Consider the following 21,575-nt stretch of genomic DNA (forward strand, 5'->3'; position numbering starts at 1 on the left):
TGACCACGGTGAGGTCAGATGTCCAGTGTGTGCACACTGGACATCTAAGGGATTGAATATTTCCTTCAATCATCTTGCTACATTGCTTCTGACCCAGGGCAGTGGGCAAGATGCTGGGATGACCTGTCATCCAGGAGGAGTCAAGAAAAGAGGAAGGGAGGGGTGGTGAATGGGAGTGGAGTATGTGGGGATGAAGTGGATGGGAGTGGAGTTATGCCTTTGGTTTTTGCTACCTCCCTTGAAAGGGAAAAGGCCATTGGTATATGTATGTATACACATCTTTACTTATAATCAATGTGTACAGCAATTATGATAATAAGTGTAGAATAGAACGTGTTCTCGTACATGAATAACTCTTGAACACTGATGCATTCATATTTCACATAGAAAGCCATAAAAAAAAGGATTTTTTATAAATATTTTGCATCGTGACACTGGTGGTGCAAGCAAGGGAGAGAGGGATTGTAGTTGCTGACTCCTCCTCTTCCTCTTCCTCTTCTTCCTCCTCTTCCTCCTCTTCCTCCTTTTCCTCCTCTTCTTCCTCCTCCTTACCTTATTCTTCATATAGTTTATTATGAGAAAGTATTTATTTTCCACCATTCTTACCCGAGAATATTTTTAGATAATGTGAATGGAGAGAGTGAGTGGTTCGAGGTAAAGGTTGGACCTCGTCAGGGATGCGTTATGTCGCCCTGGATGTTCAACTTGTACATGGATGGGGTAGTGCGAGAGGTAAATGAAAGGGTGGTGGGTCAGTGATTGGAGATGGTTAAAAAAAATGGAGAAAAGTGGGAGGTGAGCCAGCTGTTGTTTGCAGATGACACTGCGCTTGTGGCAGGATCGGAGGAGGGATTGAGGAAGTTGGTGACAGAGTTTGGGAGAGTGTGTGATAGAAGAAAGCTGAAGATAAATGTGGGCAAAAGTAAGGTGATGAGATGTTCAAGGGGTGAAAGTGGCAGCAGACTGGAAGTGAGCATTAAGGGAGAGCGACTGGAGGTAGTGGATAGTTTTAGATACTTGGGTGCAAATGTAGCAGGAAAAGGTGGAGTGGAGGTTGAGGTAGAATGTAGATTGAGAGAAGCGAGTAAATGCCTTGGTGGATTAAAAAGTGTAATGAGGAATAGACATTTGGGAATGGATGCTAAGAGGAGACTGTATGAAGGAGTGATTGTGCCAACAGCAATGTATGGGGCAGAAACGTGGAACATAAGAGAGGAAGAGAGAAGGAGTTTGAATGTGTTTGAGATGAGGTGTCTGAGAAGTATGATGGGGGTTACTAGGATAGATAGGGTGAGAAATGAGGAGGTGAGGAGGAGAACAGGGGTGGAAAGGTAGCTGGGAGATAGGATCAATGAAAGAGTATTAGGATGGTTTGGACACATGGAAAGAATGAGTGAAGAAAGACTAGTAAAAGAGGTATGGAAGGCAGATGTGGAGGGAGTGAACATGAGGGGATGTCCTAGGATGAGGTGGATGGATGGGGTGAAGGAGGCTTTGGGGAAGAGGGAAATGTCTGTTGAGGAAGGACGGGAGAGGACGGAAGACGGGTGAATGGAGAATGGTTGTATATGGATGATGTTTGTGATGCATGAGGTGAAATGGGCAGGGGGATGGGGGGTGAGGTAGTATGTGTGAGCAAAAGTTGACGCAGCCCGAAGGGATTTCTCCCCATCTTCTCCTTTTATGATTGGGGGATGGAGAGGGGGCATCACCGATTTAATGAAGCGGCCTTGCTGTGGATGTGCTGTGTCTTGCGACACTGCTTCTGACCCAGGGCAATGGACAAAGTGCAGGGATGACCTGTCATCCAGGAGGTGCTAAGATAAGAGGGAGGGTGGCGGGGAGTGGAGTGTATTCAGGGATGGAATGGGTGGGAATGATTTTATGCCTTTTCCTTTTTGGCTACCTCCCTTGTATGGGGGAAAAACCCTTGGTATATGTATGTATGTATGTATGTAATGTGAATTTATTAATAATCTATCTACCATCTCCACAGATTACATAAAAATAGTCGTGGGTAAGAATGATGTAAAACAAATACTTTCTGATGATAAATGATGAATAAGTTGGAAGGAGGAGGAGGAGGGAAGAGTCAACAACTACCATCCATCCTCCCTCCCTCCCTCCCTCCCTCCCTCCCTCTTCCCTCCCTCTTCCCTCCCTCCCTCCCTCCCTCTTCCCTCCCTCCCTCCCTCCCTCTTCCCTCCCTCCCTCCCTCCCTCTTCCCTCCCTCCCTCTTCCCTCCCTCTCTCTCTCTCTCCCTTCACAAGCATCAGGATACCAAATATTTGTAGAAATAATTAAATTTCACCATGAGCATAGCTTCCTTCCTGTATAATACAACTAGGCAAATACAACTTGTTATCATAATTGCTGTAAACATCAATTATAAGTAAAGATGTATATAAACCAATAATTTCTTTCCCTCGATTTCAACTTCACATAATTACTTTGTTTCTTACCTTCTTGAGTTTTGAAAAAAACAAAACATATATATATATATATATATATATATATATATATACTGGGTATATATATATCTATATAGTTGTAGAATGACTACTCTTTCAAGTGATTGAAACCTAATTTTCCTATCTTATGAACAAAGTGGAGAAATGTGATATTTTCTGAAGGAGGTAAGGAATTTGCCTGTCGCTCATGCCTGTGTGCAGCAGAGGTCTGCAGGACTACCAAGTGTACCAAGCTCCATAGTAGAAATTGAGTGTAATTTCTTATTTGAATGGAGTATAGTCAATAGATTGTTTCTGTTGTATATAACTTTTCTATTACATATTTTTTCTTCCAGGTTGTTATGAGTTTGAGCAGCGAGAGAGACAATTAGCAAGTTGTGGGCTTGATGTACAATCTTGTCTTCACTTTCTCCACTATCATTTTTCTTCATGGCTTAAACCACAGGTCAGTTCAAGATGTGTATCACATACTTTTGTGTTAGTGTTGGAATTAGAACATAAGAATGAAGGAGACTGCAAGAGACCATAAGGGCTGCACTTAGGAGTTCCATGTCTATTACCACCTATTATTCCCATCCATAAAGTTATCTAACCTTCTCTTTTGGAATTAGAATACTAGAACATAAGAATGAAGGAGACTGCAAGGGACCATAAGGCCTACACTAAACAGTTTGATATCCATTACCATCAATCATCCCCATTCATTAAGTTATCTAAACTTCTGTTAAAGCAATCAGTTGTTTCAGCTTTACCTACATGGTTGCTAAATCCACTCCATTCATTAACCACTCTTTTGGTAAACCAATTCTTGTCTATTTCTTTCATACATACATATACCAAGAGCCTTTTCCCCCCTTACAAGGGAGGTAGCCAAAGTCAAAGGCATAAATCCACTCCCACCAATTTCATTGCCACATACTCCACTCCCATTCACCACCCCTCCCTCCCTCTTTTCTTGGTTCCTCCTTCTTAAATCTAGATAATAGATATTTTTCCTTCACAGCTGTGGTGGCTCATGAATATGTGTGTGATAGGAAAAAGGGAAAGAGGTAAGGTTGTTCCTGACCCATGCCTAGCCACTTCATTGTGCAGTTAACAGCATGAGGGTAATGCCTGTTGAGCAAGGAAGGGAGTAGGCAGGAGTGAGTGGAAATTGGCTCTGTATGGACAATAATTGGATCTAACCCAAAGGGATGCTCTCCCCATCTTCTTTTTTATATGTCTGTCTAACAAGGAAGAGAGAGGGTAGGGGGAGAAGTGGAGAATGGTTTTGTATGGATAATCGAAGCTGAAAGTAAATAAATTGATAAATGTTTGTTCATTTTCAGAGTGGCTTGTGTGCCTCAGTCATTGCCGAAGTTGTCAAGTCAGTTGCATGTTTATGTGACCTCTTTACATCAACTGCACATCATGAATGGGTTCTTGACTGTTTGCTACCCCTCCATGGCTCTCATCCTCCTGAAGACCACATTACCACCCAGTATATAATACTGGCCACAAGCAAAGCTTTAGCCACATTACGTCTTGCCAAAAAAGTAAGAATTGTGGTCAGTGGTCATGTATATTATTAATTCTGTTTGAAATTTTACTGTGTAGGAAAGCATGAATTACCATTATAATTATCTATTACCACCAGGATGTGAGTTCTGTCGTCAGTGATGGTGTGGCTCGTGTGGTTGACACTGGACTGAAGAGTGGCCAGATCTCTGTGAGAACTTGTGCTCTTCAGGGGCTTCTATACCTCCTTCAGGGACCTCCTGAACACAGCCCTCCTCTTATTAATCTTGCAGCCAATTATATACTTAAATACTATAATGATGGGTGAGTTATTCATCTTTTTAGTTTTGAGAATATGGCTCATATGAGTTGTTTGTAAATTGTGGTGAGTTTTTCATTCTACTGTCCAAATCCTGTGCATGTTACAGTTCTGAATACATTCAGCTTCTAATATTACCTATTTTCCCTATGAGGTGTCTTGTCTAGGGGCAGATAATTAGTTAATTAATTGTTGTCTCATGTTTTACTAAGTGGAAAACCCACAACCCCATAGTGGCTTTGGGAAGAAGTTTTGGACTGCTGTTTCTGTTGTATTAATGTGAGATTATTTGATGAATTAAGCATTGCCTTGAGTCTCAGTAGTGGAAAACCCATAGCTCCACTGTGGCTGGCAATGGTCCTCGGACTCTCTGAACTAGATCTCTTTGGGAAGAACCCTTGGACTGCTGTCTGTGTTGTATTAGTGTGGGATTGTTTCTGTGTCACCTGCTGAAAGTGGTAGAGGGAGGGGAGCACTTGCCAATTGTCAGCTCATCATATGAAAAAAGAGTATACATTTGAAGCTGATTGAAAGATCTTGGGACCCAATCCAGAGGCCAAGTTTCAGATCTTCAGGGCTGCACCTCTTGATACAGGCATGATATTGGGTAACCAAAAAAAAAAATCTACATTGGCCGGGGGTCCAGGGACAGAGCCCCCGGTGGGGGTCAGGGGCCACGGGCTTAAGCTGAGTCCCTGGGCTGAATGGCTAGTAAACAAATGCATGCAAGCTGTTCCGTTGATGTTGCTATCGATATAATTCAGCCAAAATAAAATCCACCCCAGTCATTACTTGCTATACATACACGTGCCCACCACACCATGCAATGCTCCACAAAACAAATCACTTGCAGGCCAGCACAAAATAAACCACTTACTCATAGGTACAGCCGGCATATGAATCGCCCAAAACTTCACATCAACCAAAAATTATTCGACCACAACAAAATATTTATTTATTTTTTTATTTTTTTATTTTTTTAACAGGATCATTTAATACAATCAGGAATTAATGACAAAAAATTTAGATCATTGTCAGGAAAAGAAAAAAAATCAGAATTCTGATTTAAATTGGAAGAATATCATGCCTGTTGATAGAGGTTGATGGGTTTTGAAAATGGGCAGCTTTGCTGTTCATCTTGCAAGACCACTACAGGCATACCTGTCATTGGTACCTGTGGGGGACAGGTAAAGGTACCAAATGTATAGCCTAGTATTTGGTATCGGTCACTGGTTTGTTGGGTAGAGATGTTGAACTTTTACACTCGCTCATTCATGTGGTATTCAGGCCTTAAGTTCCATTATCACCTTCACCAAGCTTCTCCATCAATCTCTGTCATTGGCAATCTTTTACCATTGCACTAGGTTTAAGTTTAACTCTTGAATACGATTCAAATTCTTGCGCGCAGCATTGGATGCCTAATGTACAATGATTTGATGATGCATCAATACTCAAGTTATACAAAGTCACTGCATGTTACTCATTCTCTTTCTCTCTGAGTAATATTGATCAAGCCAGTTCACAGAATTTGAGGGTAATTCATCCACAACAACAAATTAATATAATCAAGACAATAACGCTGGCATCCTCGTGTACCCAATTGCACTTCGTGATGCCTACGTTGGCATCATCATATGGAAGAGGTTAACTTTTAGCACCTGTTATTTGGATAGGCACTGTATTTGTAATTGTCAATATTTAATTGTAATTTCAAGGGTCATTATTCTTCATGAATCACCCCTTATAAAGGGGAGAGGGCCTTTAGTATTTTGCATATATTCTCATTCTTGGGACTAGATATAAGTCAGTATCTAAGATATCAGAGAAGTTACAACACCAAGTTCCAAGTCCATGAGTCAATTTTCTTACACAGGAAGAGTCAAGAGTGTGAGAGTCATGAAATAGCTGTATGGGAGTTGTGGGTTTATTTAGTAGAGCACTACGAGTCACTCCCAGACCCAACTTTGCCCTCCACTGCACTTCACATGGCTCTCTCTGCTGCAGCAACAACCACCACCTCACCCAACATACTTCGCCAGGTCTTACAGGTATGTGTGAACATGTTACCAACAAATACAAAGATGTACAATCTAGACATACAAAGGGGAGGAGAACCCTGCCATAATGGACCTACTTTCAAAAGTATTACACAGATTGATGAAAAATCATCCTATAACCATTATTGAGGACAGAAGCATTTGGTTGCAGTTTCCACCCCCCTACTTTCTGCCCTACCTTCACATTTGTCATTCAATCGTAACCCATTCATTTAGTCATAACTCATAAGTCATTCTCATAGCTTCGATCATACTTCATAAACACTTCATCTCAAACATGTTTAGGCTTTTTCCCCATATCCTCTTTAAATCCAAAGTCTCTGTTCCATACACTTCTCTATAGTTAGTAACAGAAACTATTTATCATGACTACCTAGCCTCCTGGTAGGGGGGAGTTTGTGACATTAAACCAAATCATCATCACAAGTGAGAACAAATGCCAAATGATCAAATCCAACAGTCATAAAGTTTCGATCCTGGGACTATTGGGAATCCCATCAGCTATCAACAACATATCAAATTAGGGATAAACAACATATTATCAAATTAGGGATAAAAAGAAAACAAAGATAGTATGGATTGGAGGCGTTTATCATGTATCTCATTCCCTTATCTGAATTCCAGGGAGTGGAGCGGCTTGTTTTGGTGCAGCAGATATCCAATAACACGGTGGAAGTCATCCTGAAGCTGGTTATGGACCTAGTCTTAAATGGACCCCCCTCTGTCTCCCTTACAGCTTTGCCTCTCTTTATCACAGCCCTCTATGCAAGTAAGTTTTTTGTCTCTTTTCATGACCAACTATTTAATTATAAGGGAGAAGGGGGATCGCCAATTCAGTGAAGCGGCCTTGCTGTGGATACTATGGATGCCTTGCTACATTGTTTCTGACCTAGGGCAGTGGGCAGGATACAGGGATGACCTTTCATCCATGAGGAGCTAAGATGAGAGGGAGGAAAGGGTGATGGATGGGAGTAGGTACATTTGACTTGGCTACCTCTCTCATAAGGGGGAAAAAGCTCTTGGTATATAGATTGAATATTTATAAACATCTATCTATATACCAAGGGCTTCTTCCCCCTTATAAGGGAGGTAGCCAAGTCAAGGCATGCACTCACTCCCACCCATTCCACTCCCATCCACCAACCCTGTTTTTGTTATTATAGCTCTTTGTGAATGAAGGGTAATCCCTGTCTCCTGCCCACTGCCCAGGTCAGATGCAATTATATCAAGACACAGCACATCCAGAGCAAGGTTGCTTCACTTAAACAGTGACCCTCCCTCCTCTTTCCCTCATGAAGAAAATAAAGAATCCTGCATCAAAATATCATCCATATACAACCATGTTTCACTCACCCCTATCCCCTGCCTTCTCCCTTCCTTATTCAGTTATTACACACTTATAATGTCTGATTTGCAGGTGTACAGACTGATCCATATGGGCATCAAGTTGGCCAGGATGAAATGGCGTCTGACCCTGAGACTTTACTTCAAGTTATGGAGAAGATGTCAATATTTTTTGATAGGTAAAGCCATACTGATGTTAAAGACAGTTTCCAAATTATGCATAAGACTGGAATTTTTGTGAACATTTTACTTACTCTTTTCTCTTCTTATTTCATAGTTCTCAAGTTATGTATTATCTCAAAGTCTAACTTTTTCAACCATTGGTTTGATTAAAGCTCTCAGAATTTAATCGGTTTCCTATTCAAGTATTTTAGTTCCTTATTGGTATGGGTATGTATGTATTTTGTTTCCTTGACACTCACATAAAATAATGTTAATTTTGTACAGAAAATATGAGTAATGGATATAGTTAAACAGAAGAGAGTAGAGAGGAATATAGATGTAGAAATGGTGCCTAGGTAATGAATGTATAAGAAATGACATATGGAAGTATTGGAAATGAGATGCATGAGGAACAATTGTGGAGACTACAGAATAATAGAGTTGTGGTGGCTGCACGACATGGTGGCACTACGGTACAGTGTAAACAAAACATGAGCGGATACTGTATCTGTGAATTTTTGTTACCGTAAATAGAATTGAGGGTAGTAATTACCAAATACTGTAACTGTGAGTTTACCAGATGAAGAATTACTGTATAAGGAGGACTCACTGTAATTAACATCTTTCAATGTGTTTAGGTTTGAGTGCAAAGGTGTATGTTGTGGAACCATTTAGATCCAGTTTACCAGTCTGTCAACATTTGACAAGATGCAGAGAAACATGTAGTAATGTTACACCATCAAATTTTGTGTTAAACTTGAGAAAAGCAAGAATCTTATGGAATGTTAGAGGAGGCCTATGGAGATGAACTGATATGTAAAGCAACTTACTATAGGTGGTTTAAAAGATTTTCTGAAATGAAATGAACAGGTTGAGGATGAACCCAGATCTGGAGCACCAAACAGTGCACATAAGGAGGAAAACATTGAGGAATTACAATAGTTAGTGATGCAAGACTGTCAACTGTGAGGATGACATCTGAAACTGTTGATGATAGTATTGGCACAGTGTATTCAGTTCTGACCAAAGATCTGAAGCTCCACAAAGTCTGTGCCAAGTTTGTGCCAAAGATTCTCTCCAATGGCCAGAGGCAGTTTCATATAGAATGTTGCTCTGATATTCTTGATATGACAGCAGCTGATTCAGGTTTCCTGAATAAGGTAGTGACTTGCAACAAAAGTTAGATGTTCACCTACAACCCTGAGAGCAAACATCAGAGTGCCTAGTGGAAGCACATGCCATCCCCCAGGCACAAGAAGACAAAGATGAGCAGGTTACAAGAGAAGGCCAAGGTCATTCTTTTCTTTGACTCCAAGGGGCTCATTCACGTTGAATAGTTCCTGAGGGTCAAAGCATCAATAAGGAGTATTACCTTAAAGATCTTCAAAGGTTCAGGGAGAAGATGAGGAAGAAGAGGCGCATTGGTGCAGTGGTGAGTGGTGGTTTCACCAGGACAGTGCCCCATGCCACAGGTCAACACTAGTGACCACATGGATGGCCAACAGGGGAATAAGTGTTACAACACCCACCCTACAGCCTTGACCTGGCCCCTTGTGATTTCTTCCTGTTCTCATGCATGATAGACACTCTCAGGGGAATCAGATTCCAGTCAATACAGGAGCTGAAAGAGGTATCTGAAAATTACCTGAAGGGACTACTGAAGAAGGACTTTGATAGACATCTGCAGAAGTTTGTAGATGCAAAAGGCCATTATTTTGAAGGAGACAAAGTTTTGCAAGCTTATAAAAATAATAAATGTCTCTCCTAAAATTTTCTCGTCACTTATTGAACGCACCTCATATGTGGGGGTGAAATGGGTGGGAGTGAATTTATGCCTTTGACTTTGGCTACCTCCTTTGTAAGGGGGAAAGAGCCCTTGGTATGTGTATGTATGTATTGAGAATGGAGAAGAGTAGATATTGTAAAAAAAATTGTGTGAAAAAAAACAACACAATAGAGTAAAATGAAAATACATACATACATACATATACCAAGGCTTTTTCCCCCTTACAAGGGAGGTAGCCAAAAAGGAAAAGGCATACAATCGTTCCCACCCATTCCATCCCTGAATACACTCCACACCCCTCCACCCTCCCTCTTATCTTAGCACCTCCAGGATGACGGGTCATCCCAGCACCCTGTCCACTGCCCTGGGTCAGAAGCAGTGTCGCAAGACACAGCACATCCACAGCAAGGCTGCTTCATTAAATCGGCGACCCCCCCCTCTCCGTCCCCCCATGCATAAAAGGAGAAGACGGGGAGAAATCCCTTCGGGCTGTGTCAAATTTGCCTCACACATACTACCTCACCCCCCCATCCCCCCCACCCATTCCACCTCATGCATCACAACATCATCCATATACAACCATTCTCCATTCACCCCTGTCTTCTGTCCTCTCCCATCCTTCCTCAACAGACATTCCCCTCTTCCCCAAAGCCCCCTTAACCCCATCCATCCACCTCATCCTAGGACGTCCCTCATCTTCACTCCCCCCACATCTGCCTTCCATACCTCTTTTACCAGTCTTCCTTCACTCATTCTTTCCATATGTCCAAACCATCCTAATACTCTTTCATCAACCCTATCTCCCAACTCCCTTTCCACCCCTGTTCTCCTCCTCACCTCCTCATTTCTCACCCTATCTAGCCTAGTAACCCTCATCATACTTCTCAGACACTTCATCTCAAACACATTCAAACTCCTTCTCTCTTCCTCTCTTATGTTCCATGTTTCTGTCCCATACGTTGCTGTTGGCACAATCACTCCTTCATACAGTCTCCTCTTAGCATCCATTCCCAAATGTCTATTCCTCATTACACTCTTCAATCCACCAAGGCATTTACTCACTTCTCTCAATCTACATTCTACCTCCTCCTTCACTCCACCTTTTCCTGCCACATTTACACCCAAGTATCTAAAACTATCCACTTCTTCCTCCAGTCGCTCTCCCTTAATGCTCACTTCCAGACTACTGCCACTTTCACCCCTTGTACGAGTACATCTCATCACCTTAATTTTACCCTCATTTATCTTTAGCTTTCTTCTATCACATACTCTCCCAAACTCTGTCACCAACTTCCTCAATCCCTCCTCCGATCCTGCCACAAGCGCAGTGTCTTCTGCAAACAACAGCTGGCTCACCTCCCACTTTTTTCCATTTTCTGTAACCATCTTCAATCCCTGACCCACTACCCTTGCATTTACCTTTCGCACTACCCCATCCATGTATAAGTTGAACATCCAGGGCGACATAACGCATCCTTGACAAAGTCCCACCTTTACCTCGAACCACTCTCTCCATTTCTAATCCTGACACAAGCTCTACTACTTTCATAAAAACTCTTGACAGCTCCTAGAAGCTTTCCTCCTATCCCATATATCTGCATAACCTCCCACAATGCCTTTCTGTTTACTCTATCGTAAGCCTTTTCCAGATCCATAAAACCCAAAAAAATCCTTCCCCTTTCCTATAGCTTTCTCACATATCTGTCTTACCACAAAAATCTGATCTACACAACCTCTACTCGTCCTAAATCCACACTGTTCCTCACCAATTACTCCCTCTGTTCCTCTCCTAATCCTCTCAATCAAGATCCTCCCATAAGCCTTCCCAACTACACTTAACAAACTAATCCCTCTGAAACTACTACATTCACACTTGTCCCCTTTTCCTTTGTAAAGTGGAACTATACAGGCACTCCTCCAGTCCTCCGGCACTCTACCCTCTCTCCAGCAAACATTAAATAACCTCACCAGCCAGTCCACCATCACTGTACCTCCTTTTTTTAGACATTCTGCATGGCATCCATCCAGACCAGGTGCCTTACCTGCTTTCATCATCTTAACATCTGCCTTCACTTCATCCTTCCTTATTTCTCCTCCATTTTCCTCACTCATCACGGTCATTTTCTTAGCATTTCCCACTGCAGTTATCTTTCCCTCCCTATCCTCCTTCACATTTATCAACTCCCTAAAATATTCTGCCCATCTTCCCCTTACTGCCTTCTCTTCCATTATCATCTCTCCATCTGCATCTCCATCTGCACCTTTTACATACATATACGAAAGGCTTTTTCCCCCTACATGGGTGGTAGCCACAAAGAAAAGGCATAGAAACCACTCCCACCCGTTCCATTTCCTATATATTCCACTCCCCTCCACCCTCCTCCCTCCCTCTTGGCACCTCCTGGATGACGGGTCATCCCTGCATCCTGTCCACTGCCCTGGGTCAGAAAAAGTGTTGCAAGATAATGATAATACATAGGCAGCTTACTGCTCAAACATCTACAACAGCCTACACCTGCACTATACAATATACAAAAACACCATTCACACTCGGATGAAAAAATAAACACATTTTCTTGCATAGTTGTGTTGATAAAACTGAAATGTACATACATACATATACCAAAGGCTTTTTCCCCCTTACACGAGGGGTAGCCAAAAAGAAAAAGGCATCGAAATCACTCCCACCCCATTTCCCATATATTCCACTCCCTTACACCCTCCTCCCTCCCTCCTATCTTGGCACCTCCTGGATGATGGGTCATCCCTGCATCCTGTCCACTGCCCTGGGGTATTGGCTGCATGTTTTTGTGGCAAAGTAGCATGCAGTTGATACTTTAGGGTCCATATGGGGTGCCCCTACAGACCAGAGCCACACATCATTTTGTCTGTGATAGAGGAAAACTCTGTACATAGAGAAATGATGACACTTTTATACTATGACTGTCCCTCTGTTAGGCTGTCCCCAAACCCCTTGTTACTGTCCTGTACCATTTATCTGAATATTCATTTCCTTTTTTTGCCTACCTACCCTGTGGTGGGGGAAAAGAATACTGCCACCAAGTACTTCCACTTGAGTCGTAAAAGGCGACAAAAAAGGGACAGGGGATGGGATTAGGAGTCCTACTACCTTTAGCCCCAAAAGGGGACATTCCTAAAAAAGAAAGTAAAGTTACTGTTTTTTTAAACTGAAATGTAATTTTTTTTATTCTTATAACCTTTGCAGGATCCGTGTTGGCTATCCCTATGAAGCAGAGGTTATTGCAGGTCTGGTGGGTCAGTGTATATTAGATGTGCTACCAGCAAGCCAAATCCTGAACAAAGTTATCACAGAATACATATCCAGTCATCAGCCACATCCACACCTCCTTGCTTCCACTCTCTTCCAGGTTAGTCCTTACAAGATACTCAAAATAAAAAAAATGGTATGTGCTACATTGCATTTTGGTGAAATGGTTATTACACAAGCTTTCAACCATCTTGACTGCAAAAGGCTGCATGTTTTGGACAAATTTAAGCCTTTGGAACATTAGTTTTGTCTTTGTATTTGATGTGGTAGAATAAGGAGAGATGATGATGTGAAAGTTTCATTTAACAATGGAAAATTTTATCTGAAGCAATAGGTCTACACGGCATTAAAAGTAATTATGTTTAGTCAAAGGCAATGTCAGATTACTTATTTACATACATGATCATTTCAATGTTAATGTCAATGATGCTTTATTATGTCTATTATTGAAGAAAATATGGATAAAGATAAGCTTGGAAAGGAAGAGGTGGGCATCTGTGAGTGTATGTACCCCTGATAATGAGATGTTTGAGGGAGGGGGGAAAGTGTTTTTTTATTTATTCAAGCAAGAGGAATATATGTCGAGTAAGGAAGAGAGAATGCAAAAGATAGGAGTGAATAGAGTGATAGTAGAGATGAGGAAATGGCACAACTCCAAGATGTCTTATTGTCTACTGCATATATTTCTCAAGTAGATAGGGGGAATAAACCATCATTGGCTACCAGGCTTTGCTGTTGAAGTGCTACATTTTACTGCACTGCCTCTAACCCAAGCCATGTGGCAAGAGACAGATGCTAAGGTGGGAGGGCTGGTGAATAGGTATTTACATGGGTGTGAGATGGGTGTGTGTTTTGATTCAAACCTCTCATCCCAAGCACGGAGGTGGTGGTGTCTTGGTGTTTGTATGTATATATGTCTGTGCTATATGTTTCCTGCAAAAAAGAACTAAGGCATTAGATTAATTGATTTATTATCTATGAATTATTGATATCCCACAAATTGTCTGTTGTAGAGTGTGATTATTCATGAGACTTTGTTGCACAGGTGTTTGAAGGTGCTGTTGGGGAGAGTGGTGAGGAAGGAATTGTGCAAGAATGGGTTCTGCTCTCGCTTAGCAATTTTACCCAAAGAACACCGGTGGCACTTGCCGTGTGGTGCCTCACCTGCTTCTTCATTGCAGCATCCTGTAACAGGTAAGTGTGTAATGGAGGTTTATACCAGTATTGTATGGGTGAATCAATTGTTGCCTTGAGTCTCACTAAGTGGAAAACCTGCAGTCCCACAGTGGCTGGCAATAGTTCCCGGAACTTCCCAAAGGTCTCAAAATCAATTAATCAATTGTTGCCTTGAGTTTCAACAAGTGGAAAACCCGCAGCCCCACAGTGGCTGGCAACAGATCTCACTGGGAAGAAATTTTGGACTTGTTTAAGTTATATCAACATGGGACTGTTTCCATGTCACCAGCTGTAAGTTGTAGAAAGTGGAGAGTAGTACCAGATGTCAGCTGTCCATGTGTGAAAAAGTGTAAGAAATACAGCTGAATTTGATAGAGATCTTTGGCCCAGTCCAGAGACTGAGAATCATCTCTGCAAGGCTGCACCTTGTGATGGCGGTGAGGGGGTTGACAGGTTTTGAAAATAGGAAGCTTTGCTGTCCATCTTGCAGAACCACCACATGCAAGGGACAATAATTGAGTTTTTGGATGGGTGTAGGGTCTGTGTGTGTGTCTTTGTGTGTTTGTGCTTTCTCTTGGCCACCCCCATTATAAAGGGGAAAGGGCCCATAGGTTTACACATAATATGTATTTATTTATTTTGGGGGCATAGAAGCAAACTATCTTTGTTCATCTGTAATAAATATCTCTTGCAGATGGCTGAGAGCAGCATTTCCCTGTGTTCAAGCACGCTTGGGTAAATTAGATGCAAGAGATCGACAGATATTTTGTCTAGCAGCAACGCATTTCCGACAAAGTGTGAGTATTGATGTATATTTTGATTAAATGAAGCGGCCTTGCTGTGGATGTGCTGTGTCTTGCGACACTGCTTCTGACCCAGGGCGGTGGGCAGGGTGCAGGGATGACCCGTCATCCAGGAGGTGCTCAGATGAGAGGAAGGGTGGGAGGGGTGTGGAGGGTATTTAGGGATGAAATGGGTGGGAGTGTTTTTATGCCTTTCCCTTTTTGGCTACCTCCCTTGGAAGGGAGAAAAAGCCTTGGTATATGTATGTATGTATGTATCTTACCTCTGTGAAAAAGTTCACTAACCATTTATTAAAAACCTGTCTAGAACTCAAAGACAAACCCACCCCATGTCTGATGAAGAGGCTGGACCAACCCAAGTTAAAATACCATCACCAAAAGACAACAATGTAATACATACATACATACATATATATATATATATATATATATATATATATATATATGTGTGTATATATATATATATATATATATATATATATATATATTTGTGTGTGTATATATGTATACCAAAGGCTTTTTCTCCCATATAAGGGAGGTAGCCAAAAAACAAAGGCATAAAAACCACTCCCACCCATTCCATCCCTATCACACTCCACTACCCTCCACACTCTTCCCTCCCTCTTATCTTGGCATCTCCTGGACGATGGGTCATCCTTGCACTTTGTCCACTGCCCTGGGTCAGAGGCAGTGTCGCAAGGCACAGCACATTCACAGCAAGGCCGCTTCATTAAATCGGCGACCCCCCCCTCTCCGTTCCCTCATGCAGAAAAGGAGAAGACGGGGAGAAATCCCTTTGGGCTCCGTCAAATTTTGCTCACACATACTACTGCACCTTCCATCCCCCCACCCATTACACCTCATGCATCACAACATCATCTATATGCAACCATTCTCCATTCACCCCTGTCTTCTGTCCTCTTCTGTCCTTCCTCAACAGACATTCCCCTCTTCCCCTAAAACCCCTTTTACCCCATCCATCCATCTCATCCTAGGTCACCCCTCATGTTCACTCCTTCCACCTCTGCCTTCCACACCTCTTTTACTAGTCTATTTCATTCATTCTTTCCATGTGTCCAAACCTTCCCAATACTCTTTCATCCACCCAATCTCCCAACTTCCTTTCCACCCCCATTCTCCTCCTCACCTCCTCATTTCTCACCCTATCCATCCTAGTAACCCCTATCATACCTCTCAGACACCTCATCTCAAACACATTCAAACTCCTTCTCTCTTCTTCTCTTATGTTCCATGTTTCTGTCCCATACAGTGCTGTTGGCACAATCACTCCTTCATACATTCTCCTCTTAGCATCCATTCCCAAATGTCTATTTCTCATTACACTTTTTAAGTCCCCAAGTTATTTACATGCTTCTCTCAATCTACATTCTACCTCCACCCCCACTCCTCCCTTTCCTGCCACATTTGCACTCAAGTATCTAAAACTTTCTCCAGTCTCTCTCCCTTGATACTCACTTCCAGTCTGCTGCCACTTTCACCCCTTGTATATCTCATCACCTTACTTTAACCCACATTTATCTTCAACTTCCTTCTTTCACACACTTTCCCAAACTCTGTCACTAACTTCCTCAATCCCTCCTTTGATCCTGCTACAAGCGCAGTGTTGTCCACAAACAACAGCTGGCTCACCTCCCACTTTTCTCCATTTTTTTTAGCCATCTCCAATCCCTGACCCACCACCCCATCCATGTATAAGTTGAACAGCCAATGTGACATAACACATCCCTGACGAAGTCCCACCTTTACCTCGAACCACTCACTCTCTCCATTTCTAATCCTGACACATACTCTACTACATACATATACCAAGGCTTCTTCCCCCTTACAAGGGAGGTAGCCAAAAAGGAAAAGGCATAAAATCATTCCCACCCATTCCATCCCTGAATACACTCCACACCCCTCCACCCTCCCTCTTATCTTTGCACCTCCTGGATGACAGGTCATCCCTGCACCTTGTCCATTGCCCTGGGTCAGGAGCAGTGTCGCAAGACACAGCACATCCACAGCAAGGCCGCTTCATTAAATCGGCAACCCCCCCTCTCCTTCCCCCATGCATAAAGGAGAAGACGGGGAGAAATCCCTTTGGGCTGCGTCAAAATTTGCTCACACATACTACCTCACCCCCCATCCCCCTGCCCATTCCACCTCATGCATCACAACATCATCCATATACAACCATTCTCCATTCACCCCTGTCTTCTGTCCTCTCCCTTCCCTCCTCAACAGACATTACCCTCTTCCCCAAAGCCCCCTTCACCCCATCCATCCATCTCATCTTAGGACATCCCTTCATGTTCACTCCTTCCACATCTGCCTTCCATACCTCTTTTACTTGTCTTTCTTCACTCATTCTTTCCATGTGTCCAAACCATCTTAATACTCTTTCATCAACCCCATCTCTCAACCCCCTTTCCACCCCTGTTCTCCTCCTCACCTCCTCATTTCTCACTCTATCCAGCCTAGTAACCCCCATCATACTTCTCAAACACCTCATCTCAAACACATTCAAACTCCTTCTCTCTTCCTCTCTTATGTTCCATGTTTCTGCCCCATACAGTGCTGTTGGCACAATCACTCCTTCATATAGTCTCCTCTTAGCATCCATTCCCAAATGTCTATTCCTCATTACACTTTTTAACCCCTTCCATACGGTGCCGCACACGTAGGCGTCATGGGGAGCGAGTGTATTTGCGAGGCTGCCATATCGGCGTCTTGATTATATTTATTGTAGTCGCCCCTCCATAATGACATTCTTTCTAATTCTTTTGTAATCGCATTTTCTATGGTTATCAAAATTCACGGGTGAAGAGAGAACGATCGATATAAGCGGTGACTATATTTTATGATGCGAGTATTATTACGACACGTCGTACGGCTGGCATTGGCTGCTGCCACCGAGATCTAAGTCCATGACGCCTACGTGTGCGGCACCGTATGGAAGGGGTTAATCCACCAAGGCATTTACTCGCTTCTCTCAATCTACATTCTACCTCCACCTTCACTCCACCTTTTCCTGCCACATTTGCACCCAAGTATCTAAAATTATTCACTTCCTTCAGTCGCTCTCCCTTAATGCTCACTTCCAGACTACTGCCACTTTCACCCTTTGTACATCTCATCACCTTACTTTTACCCACATTTATCTTTAGCTTTCTTCTATCACACACTCTCCGAAACTATGTCACCAACTTCCACAATCCCTCCTCCGATCCTGCCACAAGCGCAGTGTCGTCCGCAAACAACAGCTGGCTCACCTCCCACTTCTCTCCATTTTCTTTAACCATCTCCAATCCCTGACCTACTACCCTTGCATTTACCTCTCACACTACCCCATCCATATATAAGTTGAACAGCCAGGGCGACATAACGCATCCTTGACGAAGTCCCACCTTTACCTCGAACCACTCACTCTCTCCATTTCTAATCCTGACACAAGCTCTACTACTCTCATAAAAACTCTTGACAGCTCCTAGAAGCTTTCCTCCTATCCCATATATCTGCAAAACCTCCCACAGTGCCTTTCTGTCTACCCTGTCGTAAGCCTTTTCCAGATCCATAAAGGCCCAAAAAACATCCTTCCCCTTTCCTATAGCTTTCTCACATATCTGTCTTACCACAAAAATCTGATCTACACAACCTCTACCCATCCTAAATCCACACTGTTCCTCACCAGTTACTCCCTCTGTTCCTCTCCTAATCCTCTCAATCAAGATCCTCCCATAAGCCTTCCCAACTACACTTAACAAACTAATCCCTCTGAAACTACTACATTCACACTTGTCCCCTTTTCCCTTGTAAAGTGGAACTATACAGGCACTCCTCCAGTCCTCCAGCACTCTACCCTCTCTCCAGCAGACATTAAATAACCTCACCAGCCAGTCCACCATCACTGTACCTCCTTTTTTTAGACATTCTGCATGGCATCCATCCAGACCAGGTGCCTTACCTGCTTTCATCATCTTAACAACTGCCTTCACTTCATCCTTCCTTATTTCTCCTCCATTTTCCTCACTCATCACGGTCATTTTCTTGGCATTTCCCACTACAGCTATCTTTCCCTCCCTATCCTCCTTCACATTTATCAACTCCCTAAAATATTCTGCCCATCTTCCCCTTACTGCCTTCTCTTCCATTATCATCTCTCCATCTGCACCTTTTACCTTTTCTTCTCTACTTGATTCGCCTTCTCTTCCTCTCTTAATTTCTTTCCTTTTATTACTTTCAAAATTTTCTGTCATACTCTTACCCCATTTCACATCTGCTCCCCTCTTTGCCTCCTTTACCTTTTGTTTTATTTCTCTTTTCTTTTCTTTGTACTTCTCATATGACTCCCTCGTCCTATTTGGTAACCAATCTGTGAAAGCTCGCTTCTTCTCTTCTTCAACTTTCTTTGTTTCCTCATCCCACCATTCACTACCCTTCCTTCTATTTCCTCCTGTCCTTCTTGTTCCACACACCATCCTTGCACACTTTGTGACTCCCTCCTTGAACCATCTCCACACCTAGCTCTACTCTATTCTTCACTCCCTCCCACTCCTCCTTCAGCTTCTTCTTGTACTCCTCCTTTTCCTTTAATGAGTTCACTCTAAGCACCTCCCTACCTTTTGTCCCTTTCCTCTTTCTCCATCTATCCTCCACTCTCAACTTACCTTCCACCAAAAAATGATCTCATATTCCCCCACCCTCTCCCCTTAGCACATGTACATCCTTAACTCTTCCTATCATAGTCCTATTTACCACTACATAATCCATCAACGCTCTATCTACCACCCTTCCATCCACCACCCTCTCCCATGTGTACTTATGCTTGACTTTCTTCCGAAACACTGTATTTGCTATCATCAACTCTCTAGACACATTTACACCATCAACTCTCCACTACGATTCTTTCCTGGAACTCCTCATTTCCCAACCACTCCATCAATTGAACCATTTCCTACCCTAGCATTAAGGTCTCCCAGAACTATTACATTGACATTTCTCCCTAAATCCTCTATGCACTCATTTAAATCTATCCAAAAGGCCTCCCTTTCTTCTACATTCTTTTCACTGCCAGGCCCATATGGACTTACAAAGGCCCACATCTCCTTTCCCAGTTTCACCTTCATCCATATTATCCTTGAGGAAACCTCCTTCCACTCCACTACACGTTTACCTATCTCTTTACTTACTAGAATAGCCACCCCTTCCCTCCCTCGCCCTCTCTTCACTCCTGATAACCTCCCACTTACACTCCCAAACTTACACTCACCCTTCCCTTTCAACTTAGTTTCACTCAAAGCCAACACATCCATCTTTCTTCTCACAAACCTACTACCTATCACTTCCCATTTACTCTCATCTGTACCACATCCACGCACATTAAAAGACCCAAACCTCATGGTGCTGGTCGGGAAAATTCCAGACCCTCTAATGCCTTTACTTTTTCGTTTAGGAATGTCCCCTGTGGGGCTACAAGGAGAAGATACCTAGTCCCAATCCCCGTCCCTTTCTTCTCACCTCTTACGATCCAAGTGGAATTTCTTGGTGGCAGTATTCTTTTCCCCCACCACAGGGAAGGTAGGCGAAAAAGGAAATGAATATTCATAGAAATTGTACAGGACAGTAACAAGGGGTTGGGAGACAGCATAACGGAGGGACAGTCGTAGTATAAAAGTGTCATCAAAGGATTACAAAGGATTACAAAGGCGGTGCATGCCGACAGGAGACCTTTTGATCCATATCTAGGTTGGATGCGAAAAAAAAATAACATTAATAATAAAATAATAAATAAAAACTATAATAATGTAAATAACAAATAAAATACATATATAAATGCATAGGTATAGTTAAATAATAAACAAACAGGTAAATAGTAAATAATAATAAATTGACATATAACTAATAATAAAAGAAAATCAGACAGACAAATGATAACAAAACAAAAACAAATAATATAAGATAAATTATAATCATTACAGCATCTTACTTAGGTATTTATCTAAATGATTCTTAACCCTTTTGCGGGCAAGTGTCCTTTTCGGGTCTTGCATATAAAGGTTTTTTTCCTGACACCCACCGGTACTCTAGTCCCGATGTCGGGCACAAAACGAAAACTCGACGATGTCGACGCACTTTGCCAGTCCCGATGGCGCTTTCCGGCAGGTTCTGGAGAAACGTTTGGGTGGAAATAATGGAAAAATCTTTTCGATAGACGAGAATTTCACGTCCAAAGTTTGTCATCGGTGTCTGGCTCCTACGAAAAAGGTTATGAGAGAAGTCGAGGACAAAAATGGAGAAAAACGCATGAGGCAAGTCAGAGGTCTCGTAAAATGTTCGCTTGTGCGTCAAATTATCTTCGACCATTGGTGAGTCTTCGACTTCTGCTTCTGCGCCAACATCGTCACGGTGCCACATTGGCGGATTCTTCATGGACCGAGACGTTAATGCTGCAATCAACATTGCAAAAAAATCCATCTTTGGACTGTGGCCTTTGGATTTGGTGGAAAAAAAGACGAAGATGGAGCAAGGAAAATTTTATTTTTCATACAAAAATAACTTTTCTTCGTGGTAATTCGTCTCCGTGAAAAATCAAACCAGTAACCCCAGACGCGGTGGTGCACGGGATTTTCGACCTTGTTGATGACACGAGGACGAAATCTTGCCCGCTA

At 42.5% G+C, this 21,575-nt stretch overlaps 1 protein-coding gene across 2 annotated transcripts in view; it reads left to right on the forward strand.

Annotated features, from left to right (window-relative positions):
- Positions 1 to 21,575, forward strand: part of htt (huntingtin) — a 125,416-nt gene that overhangs the window by 95,758 nt on the left and 8,083 nt on the right. For both annotated transcript variants that reach the window (XM_076211210.1, XM_076211211.1), the window contains 9 exons: positions 2,807 to 2,916; positions 3,800 to 4,006; positions 4,108 to 4,292; positions 6,161 to 6,335; positions 6,969 to 7,113; positions 7,762 to 7,867; positions 12,863 to 13,025; positions 13,971 to 14,119; positions 14,796 to 14,898. In XM_076211210.1, the coding sequence (XP_076067325.1) occupies positions 2,807 to 2,916; positions 3,800 to 4,006; positions 4,108 to 4,292; positions 6,161 to 6,335; positions 6,969 to 7,113; positions 7,762 to 7,867; positions 12,863 to 13,025; positions 13,971 to 14,119; positions 14,796 to 14,898 (1,343 nt within the window). The remainder of the gene's footprint in view (positions 1 to 2,806; positions 2,917 to 3,799; positions 4,007 to 4,107; positions 4,293 to 6,160; positions 6,336 to 6,968; positions 7,114 to 7,761; positions 7,868 to 12,862; positions 13,026 to 13,970; positions 14,120 to 14,795; positions 14,899 to 21,575) is intronic.

Source organism: Oratosquilla oratoria, chromosome 28 (assembly GCF_046742065.1).
Source record: "Oratosquilla oratoria isolate Oo_2021 chromosome 28, ASM4674206v1, whole genome shotgun sequence".
NCBI classification, from domain to species: Eukaryota; Metazoa; Arthropoda; class Malacostraca; order Stomatopoda; family Squillidae; genus Oratosquilla; species Oratosquilla oratoria.